The sequence below is a fragment of the Prionailurus bengalensis genome, chromosome A2, assembly GCF_016509475.1.
Source record: "Prionailurus bengalensis isolate Pbe53 chromosome A2, Fcat_Pben_1.1_paternal_pri, whole genome shotgun sequence".
Classification (NCBI taxonomy): Eukaryota; Metazoa; Chordata; class Mammalia; order Carnivora; family Felidae; genus Prionailurus; species Prionailurus bengalensis.
Genome location: NC_057348.1, coordinates 77,751,106 through 77,764,143, shown reverse-complemented (window position 1 = coordinate 77,764,143; position 13,038 = coordinate 77,751,106). Strand labels below are relative to the sequence as shown.

The 13,038-nt window shown below is 35.6% G+C and overlaps 1 protein-coding gene across 1 annotated transcript in view; it reads right to left on the bottom strand.

Moving 5' to 3' along the window:
- NAMPT (nicotinamide phosphoribosyltransferase) overlaps window positions 1–13,038 on the bottom strand; it is a 40,651-nt gene that overhangs the window by 13,661 nt on the left and 13,952 nt on the right. The window contains exons 2-6 of the mRNA XM_043588612.1: window positions 9,619–9,775; window positions 8,164–8,267; window positions 6,097–6,225; window positions 2,039–2,197; window positions 1,312–1,448 (exon numbers count right to left, since the gene is read on the bottom strand). Of these exons, the coding sequence (XP_043444547.1) occupies window positions 1,312–1,448; window positions 2,039–2,197; window positions 6,097–6,225; window positions 8,164–8,267; window positions 9,619–9,775 (686 nt within the window). The remainder of the gene's footprint in view (window positions 1–1,311; window positions 1,449–2,038; window positions 2,198–6,096; window positions 6,226–8,163; window positions 8,268–9,618; window positions 9,776–13,038) is intronic.

The following is a 13,038-nucleotide window of genomic DNA, read 5'->3' as shown; positions in this document are numbered from 1 at the left end:
AAAACAACCATCCTAAAATATTTCTCTGATGACAAAGCTGCTTACACTCAAAACTTCGATGCCCACCCCCATTTAAAAAAGGAATTAGATTAACCTCACATGATGTGCACATAGTTAACATTCAATGTCAAGATGAATTTAAGGGCGTTTACAGGTTAACCTGTCTTCTGAGTCTAACCCATGTTCCCTACAAAATCTGTTTCAGCCCTTATTCCCAAAGCACAGTCACTCTCCTCTTTCATTCTTGCTCTTTCAAGACAATGTTGGATGTGTGGTAGGCACGCAAAAAAGATTTACTCAGAATGATTGCTCGCTCATGTCTCCCATTAAATTTAACCATTCTTTCAAGAAATGAAGATTTCATATACTGTCTCTATAAAACTTTCTCGGTCCTGCCAGGAAGAGAACATCTTTCCTTTCTTTCCCTTGCACACTAGAGCACTTTAACACCTTAAAAGTACTTAATCAACAGAGCAGAGTGTTTGTAGTGTATTATTTTTATACTGAATATAGGGTCAGTTTTTTATATCTTCCTATCCCTGTTAGCACCCAGTAGATTGCCTTGGATAAAAGCTCAGCTTTATTTTAAAACTCACTGCTGGTTTTAGAACCCTGCAAGATCCAAGTATGAGCAGAACTTAACTAAACTTTCCCAAACTCATTACTGTAAGTATTTTTTGCTATTAAGAACCAGAAATCAGGCTGTCGTACACTGTAAAAACTCCACTGCCTTCCGACAAAGTTATCACTAGGAGCAGGGCAGCCGCAGCCGCAGCCCCTAGTTTAACTTGAGATGTTTAGTAACGTCACATAAGGAAGCGTAAGAAGGATATGAACTCTCTTCCTTTCATCAAAAGGCCTTACTAGCTTTTCTACAATTGAGGGCACTGGGTCCAAGCGACAGCTTCCAGGGTAAGGTTACGCGAGGTCATGTAGAAAAGCAGGAAAAGGGAAAAAGTGACCAAGTTTTACAGTGAGTGCTTCTAGATTTAACACATGAAACCTATCTGCATATGGCAACAGAGCAGTTGAAAAAGTCCCTAAAATAAAACTTACATGGGAATGTGAGAGTTGAAAGCAAGCTCTTAAATTGTTTTCATGAGGATGGTTCAAAGTTCTCTACCTCGCTGATACTAGTCCTTATGCCTAGTTTAAATGCTAAGTTTGTATGGCTTAAATTCATGAGGATTTACTGTAGTACCTGGCTCTGAAATTAAGCAAAATATCACTGAATTACCACTAAAAGAGTGAAAAAAAATCATTTCAGAAAACAAATGTTTAGATAATAGGCAGATGAAGACAGAATTTTACCTGTGTTCTGCTGCTGGAACAGAATAGCCTGGAACAGGATCTTTCGTTCCATAGTATTTTTTAACAAAAGCAATTCCTGCTACTGTGTCTGTTCCTTTGAAGTTAACCAAATGAGCAGACGCTCCTATGCCAGCAGTCTGGAAAATAAACCATAAACCAAAATCCAAAAAAGAAAAAGACCCATACTTTGAGGTATAAAGCAGCATAGCTCTCAAAGGAATATCTGTCTTCAGATATTCTTAGAGATACCATTATCAGACATAATAGTTCCTTATGGCAAAGATCAAGTTTTTCCTAAATATTTAAGAAGTCAACTGTTGCCTCCTCAAAGAAACCTACCAATAATGACCCACCCCCCCTTTTCCCACCAGCCTCTTTTCCCTTACCCTGCGCCTTGTGCTTCTCTGTAGCATTATCTGACATCTGCTATATTTATTATAATATGTAACACTTAAGTCTGTCTGTCCATCCATCATCCATCTAATATAGAAAGGACAGGGACATTTGCTGAAAGCTTTATTCCAGGTACTCTGAACAGAAGCTAACACATAGTAGGTACTTTATATATATATATATAAATATATATATATTGACTGAATCTCTGGAATTTCAAAATGTAGCCTGCTCAGAACCAAGGTCACTATCAATAATTCCCCCCAAATTTATAATGGTAATCTAACCAACAAACCACATTTTATTAAATGAAGTGCACTTCATACTTCCATACCTCTTGGGAAGAAACTCCTCTGTAGCCAAAATCATGTAACTTATACTCCAGACCATCTAAGTTACCAGAGGTTTCCAGCAAATAGTTGGCCAATATTTTCTTCTGCTCTCTAGAATTTGTGGCCACTGTGATTGGATACCAGGACTGAACAAGAATAGTCTGTAGTGATAAAATTAATCACAAATATTAGAACATAAAATGCTGAGTTTTTCTGAGGAAACTCCCTGCTTTCTCTGGAGGCATGTCCTAGACCTCCATACTACTGGAAATACTAGTGAGACGTCTCAACTGTACTGCAGGATGCCTACCACGTGCATTCCAGATAGAGTGCATAGCTCAGTTCTCAGATCAGCAACACAAAGGATAAGCACAGCACGACCTTAACAGTAGAGAACATCAGATTACCTAGTTTCTATCCAAAGTGCCACAAAGCAAATAATATTACACTCATACTTGGATGTTGAGGCAATTACCATAAAAGTTTCTTTAAAAACATTTTTTTTTAAGTTTATTTTTATTTTTGAGAGAAAGCACGAGTCAGGGAGGGGCAGAGAGAGAGGGAGACAGAGAATCCCAAGCAGACTCTGTACTGTCAGTGCAGAGCCCGACTCGGGGCTCACACCCACAAATGGTGAGATCATGACCTGAGCCGAAATCAAGATCCGGACACTCAACCAACTGAGCCACCTGAGTGCCCCACCGTAGAAGTTTCTAAGTAAGTTAGGCTATCTTCAATTTCTTTACTTGATGTGGACCTGCATCAAACAGTTTATGCAGCAGCACGGGAATACACCTTGAATGGTGTATTGGGTCTAAAGAAGTTACTCATTTATTCCTCTTTATAGTCTTGGACCTAATTTTTCTTAGATCTATTATGACTACTGGTAGGTTATTTAGTTCAGATATACTTTTGCTTAGCACTAGAGAATTCTATTAACTGAGTTATGCTTTACATCCTTGGCTTTTAGCAAGTCATTTTAAGAAAGTCACATGAGGGGCGCCTGGGTAGCTCAGTTGGTTGAGCATCCGACTTTGGCTCAGGTCATGATCTCACGGTCTGTGAGTTCAAGTCCCACATCGGGCTCTGTGCTGACAGCTCAGAGCCTGGAGCCTGCTTCAGATTCTGTGTCTCTCTCTCTCTCTCTCTGTCCCTCACCCACTCATGCTCTGTCTCTCTGTCTCAGAAATAAACATTAAAAAAAAAATTTTTTTTAAAAGTCACATGAAACATTTCTGCATGTGCTGTAAAACTGTGAAATCACCATCTATTTTACAATTCTTTTTAATAGCAAAAAGGTTTTGTTTTGCTTTTTGGTTGGAAGAAATGGTTAAGTTTAGCTCAATATGTTCATTCCTTAGCCCCTTTTAAGTCTGAGACACCTTTGCAAAACCTTTAGGCTCTTTTAAACAGGTTTTGAAATCTGACTTGAGAATTAGGGTTTCTTTGAGCACCAGTATTGATATTGCTAAAGCAATCCAATAATTTTAGTGGGTTTTAAAATTCAGTGTATGGTGAGTAACAATCAAAGGATATTATTAGTAACTTTGAACATACACTGGGAGAGGTTACTGGAAGGAACACTATTTAGGACTATTATTTAAAATGTTTCAAAACAAGGGTTGCCTGAAGAACAACTTTAAGTTTGTAAATAACAAGTTTGTTGGACTTGGTAACAGATTTCATATACATGGTGGTAAACTTGGGCTGGGGATGGATAAGATTAGGATAAACCTCTAACCCTCACAACAGAAACCCACAAAGGATGCAAAGTTACTATGAAAAAGTCTCTTCTGGAGACTTGGTATCTAGTGTAAACACAATTTTTTTATAAAACACAGGATCTGTCAGAAACTAAAATAGGGATTGTGTCAGACCATAAACAACTGTGGCTTAGATAAAAATACCTGGCAAGGACTGAAGTTATTTAAAATCATATATATTAGGATAGAAGGTAAATTTGATGGAAGTTCTGTTGCAGAAGCAAATAAAAACACGTACCTATGTATGTTTTTTCCCTTCAAAAGCCAGCACTCCCACACTGGATTTTACTTTAAAAAATTTTTATTTTAAATTTTTTTAAGTTTATTTATTTTGATAGAGAACAGAGGAGGGGCAGAGAGAGTGGGGGAGAGAGAACAGGATCCCAAATGGGCTTCGCACTATCAGTGGGACTCGATCTCACAAAGTCTGAGCCAAAATCAAGAGCTGGACACTCAATTGAGCCGCGCAGGCACCCCACATTTAACAATTTTTATATTAAAAGTGGTATTTCTTTATTTGCTAACAAACTACTCCTCTAAGGGGTCTATATATAAAATTTTTTAACTTTATGTTTTAGTGAAATACACCAAAATAATGATTATGACAACAGGTTTTTGGTGGTGGTTGTTTTCAAAGGCTGGTGTTTTTTTCACCTTCTGAAGATAAAGAAAAACATACATGAGGCAGGTGAACTGGGAACTAGTCCTCCATAAATGTCTGCTCTATGGGAATTCCATCAAACACAGGGAAAAGTACTTCTTGACTAAACCCTCAATCAGAAAACAGAAAAAAGTGATGATGATTTTCAAAATAAGGTTTATCTGTTTGGGCTCTTCTGGCATTGAAGGTAAAAGGATATACAGGTAGACAAGATGTTGTGGTTAAGAACGCTTACTCTTGTGTTTTTAATAATACCATCCTCTTAAAATCACATATTTCCCAGTACAAATACTATAACACCTGTACAAAAACTAATAATGAGATAAGTGTTCTTTTGAGTTCACAGTTAATTCAAAGTTTTAAGACACAGCAGTAAACCATTTAAAATCATTATTTTGGTTAATTGAACATTTTTTTCTGGGCCTATTAGCCTACTATAAGTTAATGTCCCATAAAGAGAAGTTTTAAATTTTCTGTCAACTTAGAAATTGTATTTCAAACATATTCTTGGACCTCTTAATTCCCCTAAATTTTCTAGTCCTTATAAATAACAGTACAACAAATTAGCTTAATAAACTAATTTAGATAAAGAATCCGTTCTAAGCACTAAGTAAAAAACACCTCTCAGATAGAAAAGTGGTATTTCTATAGTCACTTTCTAGAATATTTCCTCTAATAGATAAAATCCAAACCGAACTGTTGAGAAGCTAACTAGGTTATTTATATAAATAATATCAAAACTATGAGCACATCAAGACAGGACTGCTTGGGTCCAAATGAAAGGAAAACAAATAAAAAGCCTTGCAATATAAACTCAGAGTCTATTATGTAGCCTCCTTTTTGGACTTAATGATCAGCAAGTGTTGAGTGTGTTTAGATGAGACATATCAGGTGGTAAAGCCAGCCTCAGCTCTAAACTGATTAGATAATGAAGAAAGCTGTTAAAAATCTGAACAAAATTCCCTTTGTATAATTAGAACAGAATATCCGCAAAATATCTTAAATCACTAAAAATATACCTGTGCTGTTTTTCTCAGTTTTTTCTATGACAACATAGATTTCAGATTGCAACAAACGAGACGGAAGCCAACTGAGCCTTACCGGTACTAGTTCTTAATAATTTCATACAGATAAAGTCTTAGAATGTTAGATTTTGATGGAAGGAACCTTAAAGATTATTTAGTTCAACTGTCATTTTTTAAATGAGGAAACTAAGGCCTGGAAAGATTTAGTAAATTGTAGATTACACAGATTTATCAGCAGCAATTTTAAAACTAGAATCCCAGTTGAATGGTTTTTACATCTTCAATTAATGTTTTTTTTTTTTTCAATATATGAAGTTTATTGTCAAACTGGTTTCCATACAACACCCAGTGCTCATCCCAAAAGGTGCCCTCCTCAATGCCCATCACCCACCCTCCTCTCCCTCCCACCCCCCATCAACCCTCAGTTTGTTCTCAGTTTTTAAGAGTCTCTTATGCTTTGGCTCTCTCCCACTCTAACCTCTTTTTTTTTTTTTCCTTCCCCTCCCCCATGGGTTTCTGTTAAGTTTCTCAGGATCCACATAAGAGTGAAAACATATGGTATCTGTCAATTAATGTTAAATAAAAATTAAAAACAAAACAAAACAATTCACCTCGATCCAATTTGTAAGCCAGTAACACTCTGGATCTGTGTTTTCCACTGTGAAGAGAACATTTCCTCGGGGAATGACATAGCCCTCAGGAACAGCTTTTATTTCTATTGGAAGATGTCCATCATATTTCTGGTAAAAGACAATAATGAAATTATTCATTTAGCAAATGATAATCAGATACCTGCTTTAATAGGTTCTTCATATTTTACAGAAGCTAAACTTACTCTCACAGAAACTGCAATTTTACATGTTATTATATTGCTAGTAATATCCTCATTCTCTTAAAATTGGCTAAGATGATTAACAGTTTAGACACCGACATTAATTTTTACATTTTATTTAGTCCAAGTACTTCTGCTAAGAACATTTCTACCAGAAGATAGAGATAATCTCAAACTGGTCAAAACAAAAAAGTTGTTTTTTCTCAAGATTTCAAAAAAAAAGAAGAGTTTATTCCAACATATTCCAAAAATTTTCCAAGAACACTCCTTCTTCTAAGTCGCCATTTTCGTAAAACAAAAGCTAAATACTAAAAGATAAAATAAGGGACTACTATTAAAGAGCAACATGAACAAAATAATGTCAAACAAAAAAAGGAAAAAAAAGAGAGGTCCCTGACAGTACAAGAACCTTAAGCAGGTTTTCCCTTTATTCTGGTAGTAGACCTGAAACTGTTTTCGTAGAGTGGATAGACCAATCATGAAGTATACTTTCTAGAGCTTTGGCAATGAATATCCAAGTACAACAATTCTCTCCAAAACTAGGCTGCAACATATTTGCTACAGACTATGTGATCAGATATTTAATTACGCCTCCCTTCTTTTAAAGGTAAGGGCTGTGGCTACATTTTGGCTAGGAAGGCAAATTATTTCAGAAATCCTAGTAGTTTTTATGTGATTTGGGACAGGTAAATAGATAAAAGAAAAGTCTGTTTAATGAGAAGCACTGGAAGTCTCATGATACAGCAGAAAGAATACTGCCTTAGAAATCCCAGCTCGGAATCAACAATCTGGACTCAGACTGTGGGCAAGTCATTCAACATTTCTCGTCTCAGACTATTCTTCCAACAGGGTTAGATAAGACCATCTCTAGGTTAGATCCCTACAATTCTGTGAACATAAAAAAATCAAAAGATTTATCACCCTGGCTACTGGGAATTATATATAGCCTAACACTTATCTATTCCTATTCTCTTCCCAACAAACCAAATAGGGTAAGTGCAGGAATTAGCCCCCAGATTTTACTGACCTTACTTAAGATACGAGGAAATTATACCACAGAGTGCTTACTTGACTTCTTCAAAGACCCATAAGTAAAAAATAGTAAAACTCAGTATGACAACATAGGCCTGAAAGTTAAAGTATTTCTAATTATTTTGTTGATGGTAGTCTACAATGGAAAAGACATTTGTTTTTAAGATATAAATGAATTAACACTTAACGCGCCAAGATGCCTAAAGATCCCATTCCCAACCTATCTTCGTAATAATCACCACCATTCAACTCTTCTAACTCAATTCCCATATCTTTAGATGCTCAAAATTAAGTAACTGATCCAAACATGCTAGGTATTAATATCATAGTACAATAAAGAATGAAAGTCAACTTTATGGATCTACACCAAACCATTCCAATTGTTCAGTAAGGGAAATTTCCTAGAAGTACTGGGTAATGATAGACTCACTGCACCTATTGCCTTAGATAAGCTACAGCCAAGAAAATAGACCAAAATTTCAAAATTGCCAAATAATGATGCTCCTTCCTAATATTTTCAAAGAAAAGAGGAAATCACCTTTCTGAAAAACACTATGTAAATTATCATTTGTTTATATTACAACAAATTACTGAGACCTGCTATAGATTCTATATACTAATTATTTGCCACCATAAAAAAATATTTAAATGTTACCCTTAACTTTTCCCAAGAATGTCTAAAATAGCTCTTAAATTTGGGCCAGACAGAAAAAAGTTGTAATTATAGAACAGTCTTCTATTCAAATTCTTTTGTAAGAAATTTTGAACTGAAAGAAAAACCAAAGTAGAGCAAAACATTAAAAACATTTTTTACCTCAAGAATGTAGTTCCATCCCTTTTCATTAAAGACATCATCCTGGAAATGCTCTCTGTACACCTCTTTGGCTTCCTGGATCTTCTCTTTGGTCACAACTTTACCTAAAAGGACAAACGTTTCCTGTTTACATTTCTAAAGGCATTCTATGAATTGCTGAGTTGTGGTAGGATTCATGTCTCTACCTATTTCACCATTCTGTGGATAAAAAAACAAGAACTGAGAGATTAAATGATCACCCAGAGTCAACAGCAGAGCCAGAAATGGAATCTGCACTTCTGATCACTCACCCTATGTTAATTTCCAGTTTGAAAAACAGGTGTGCAGAAGCAACTATTACACAGAGTATTTTTTTTCTTAATCCCAGGAATAAGTTAACTTCTAAGACGTGTTTTTTCTCTATTAATTTAAATACTCTTGAAATTTGATACAGATAATTTTCCAGGTGAATCTTTTTGCTTTATTCATAAAGGATGTCTTCAGGGATGATAATCCAATAATTTTCACAATTACTAAGTTTAAGTTTTTGCTCCTCAAGTACACTTTTAGTTATCTTTATCTGTAAAATTAGGGTAATAGTAGAGTACCCACTCACAGGATGATTGTGAGGACTGAGTTAAGACACAGGAAGCACTTAGCATAATGCTGGCCTGTAACAGGTAGTCAGTATATTTTAGGTATAATTAATAATGTCATGTTGTATCAAGTTTTTAAGCTGTAAAACTGAAGTGTGACATCAGTCTTAAAAATTTGTCAAGATCATGGAAAATTTTCAGTTTTTATCTGTGTAAAATTCAACTTAATCTGTATTCAATTCTGAGATTATTTTTGTTTCAAAAGGTCAGAGATGAAATTTTCCAAAAATGTATAAAACTTCTGGGAACTGTTCCCCCCCACACCGTCCTTGAAATACCATTATAAAACAAACTAGAAATGGACTTTCAAATAAAACTGCACAGAAATTATTTTGGGGGTTTTCCACTTTAAAATACATTTGAGACTAAGGCCGCAGCATCAGGTAGTTCTGAAAAATAGGCCTTTAAGATAAAAATGACTATGATAAAAATATTCTAATTGCTACCATGATTCAAAATGAGTTCCCAGGTCAATAATGAATCCTCTACTGTGAATTAAGGACTTAAAATCTATTAACATACCAGATTAGCCTCAGAAAATTACTGACTTTTCTAAACTTATTCCCAAGTTTATTAGTTTCAGAAAACCTTTCTCATATTTGGAACCAATCACATATACCAAATTATAAGATTTATGTGTTCAAATTAACACATTTTTTACAATTCAAAAAAAACCCCTAAAATAGTCAAAATAATTTAGTAAATATCAAAATTAAACTGTTCAATGAGTTCCTTTAAATTAAGAATATAACAATATAGGAGAAAAATTATAAAGAGCTACATAAAAGCAGTGTTTGAAATGTACTAGGAAAAATAATACCTTTTAAGTACTTATTAAGAATGTACTGCAACCCATAAAATACTGTTTCCTCGTATTTCACCTTCTTTATTTTTGAGTTTTCTGTCTTCTTTTCACGGCATTCAAAGTAGGAATAAACTTTGCTGGTATTGGGTGGGTACTGTTTATAGTGAGTAACCTAAAGGCGAAAGCAATACTTGAGTTAGAAAACATTCGAATAGAATAGAAATCATGACTGAAAGGGCTTGAAATTATTTAAAACCAAAGAAACTAAACTTATTTGCTATTCATCATCTTCTTTTCCTGGCTGTAAAGAATAAAAAATAAGTATCATACTTATTAGGATACTTTTAATGTTCACTATCTTACTTTGAAAACCACAGGAGAGTATTAACTTTTATAAACAAATCAAATGAACTTAAGGAAGTACGAGGCTTCTAAACTGGACAGGCACTTGAAAATAAAGTTTGAAGAAAGTTATCTCATTTGATCTTGGGGAATGGTCTTCCTTCAGGGGAAGAGAGACGTAGCTGCCTGGCAGGGGCATAACCAGGATATAAAAGAACGTACTGGAAGAGTGTGGTACTGTTACTATCTAAATGTGGTATGTTTGAGAAGTCAATAGGCAATGCTTCCCATGACTCGACTTCTTCATCTGTACAGCCAGGTAGGGAGAATGACTCCGATCTTCACAATAACACATGGAACCTGGATGAAAGCAACAGCAGGAGAAAACATATCTTGTTTCATAGTACTACTTGTTCTCCAATTACCACCAAATTGGGAAATAAGTCTATCCAATGCAACATCAAATACTTAGGAGCGTAAAAATAAGTATTATAAATTTTTCCATAAATATGGGTAAGAGTCATTGTTGAAAATTAATCTTTGTTTTAAGAAAAAAGTGAGTACATTATAGTTGGATTTTTTTTTTAATATTTTAATGTGGTTAAAACATTTTACCGATAGAAAATAACTGGGAGAATAATGTGTATTTGCTCTGTTGTAACATTAGGAATGGTCATGTCCTAAAACTTAAGGTACAGGGTGGTAAGGCAGGTCATGGTGGAATAATCTTTGCAGCACAAGTTTCATGAATGACCACTGTGACATGAACCATGGTTCTTGGTTAGCTCTGATCCTCAGTTTAGGGAAACCAATGCTTTCCTTGTTTGGTTGCACAATCTTAATCCCAATGAAACTTGGCTTTAACCTTTGTAGCTTAGCACAAAAATTCTAAGATGAATATAGTCTATATAGAGAGCAAAAGAAAAAAAGATCACAAATGTTTAATGTTTCTGCTCCAACAGAAGCAACTTGTCACTCTATGAAAACAGCACCTGTACGCTGCTTGAAGGCAACTGAGTGGTCAATTTTAAACCTAGAGGTACTACACCAGGGTTTTTTTTCAAGGTTAGAACCTGGAGACTGATACCACTGGAGGCTGAAGTAGCAGCTTAGTGAAATAGCTAAAGCCAAACCCAAAGCAGTTAAATCTTCAAGCCGATTCACTAAAATGCAAAAACAACATTTATATACGTATGAATGATACCCTATTTCACAACTGATTAGAAAAAGAGAACACTATCTAAAAACATACCCAAGAAGTACATAAAAATGAAAATGCCCAGTTTACAATCTAAATAACTCTTAACTCCTTTAGTGGGAATAAGCAGTGAGGTAGAAGAAAAGTCAACTATGATGAAGTAAAAATTGAAGGAAGGTCTGGATCACATCATGCAAGTTTATAAAAGCCAGATTCATAGTTGTGACTCTCAGTAGTTAGCCTGACCTTTTACAGTTCAGATACTCAAAGGTACATCTTTATAAATTTACTTTTTCTACATCAAATTTAAAAGTATGAGAAGGTAAATGAATCTTCTGAGTAGACCAAACAGTTAAAAGCTGAATGGAAATGTCCCTAAAGCATTTAACTCTCCTCTTTGGTCTAAAAGTATACTAAAATTTTTCGATCAGACAAATAGAGTCCCAGTTCTGGCCAATAACTGAACATGTTTATAATTTTAAAGCTTTACTTCTGCCATGTTTTTTAATTATGGTACTTAAAACCTTAGCACAGGGGCACCTGCATGGTTCAGTCATTTAAGTGTCCGATTCTTGATTTTGGCTCAGGTCATGATCTCACGGGTTAGTGAGATCGAGCCCTGCATTGGACTCCATGCTAACAGCATGGAGCCTGTTTGGGATTCTCTTTCCCTCTCTCTGTCCCTCCCCTGCTTGTGCACCCTTGCTCTTTCTCTCTCTCAAACAAACGTTAAAAAAACATCTTCTTTGGACAGCTTTAGAGAACTGTTCTGCAGTTCTCTAGGTTTAAGAACTGAACTGCTAAAGCAGCTAATTCTCAGGTAATTAACCATGAAATCTAATTTACCATTAACCACCTACCAATGAACACCCAATACATTTATAGAAAAAAATAGTACAGTTAGATATATTTGTATTGGCTTATACCATTGTTTAAATCGGGGAAATTTTTAAACCGAGCTTCTTAGTAAATACTATTCTTTTGGCAAATACAGCCAAAAGATGATTTACAATGATTCTAGTTCTGGTAGGTTTACTATCCTCTTCATTTTACTTTCTGCTAAGCTGGTCTCTCTGAACCTGGGAACCTTCAGAAAATGAGATGATACAGGCAGAAAATCAAATTAATTAATTGTTATTTTATAAATAGTTCATTCACAAATATACATCCTGTGTCCACTATGTATCAGGCACTGTTTCAGATTCTGAGGATGGGGAAATAAAATGGACTGAGACAGTTTCTATTCTCAAAGGGCTAATGAGGGCTGAAAGGTCAGAGAAAACCAATATATAAACACCATAATTTCAGATACAGATGGAGGTTTGGAAACTTAAAAGAAAATGATAGGCCAAAGGGGGCCTGAGAGACTGCTGTAAATAGGGGGCCAGGAAGGCTTCTCCGAGATGGTGACATGTGACCTACACAACAAGGAGATAGAAGACACACTGACGTAAGGGACAGGACACGATGAAGGCCAGCATGGCTGGTTCTTAGAGGTGCAGAGAAGGAGGAAGTACATACATGGTAAGGTCAGAGAGATGCAGAGACACGATCATGTAAGGCTTACAGACAACAACGAGGAGCTTGAATTTTACATCAAGTGCAATAGAAAGCCACTGGATGTTTTAAGCTGGAATGAATATGATCTGATTCATATTTTATAAGGATCAGCTGGACAGTGAGGTGGATAATGGATTACAAGGTGACCAAAGAGGAAGCAGGACCATCAGGTAAAAGATTACTACACCAAAGACTAGCTTAGGTGAGAGCAGTGGCTCATCTGGAGGTAAAGGAGAATTAGGCTAAAACACTAGATGTGGGGGTAATAAGTGGGAGGGATTAGCACTGTTTCCTACATTTTTGGCTTGAGCAACTGGGTGAATAAGGGTGCCGTT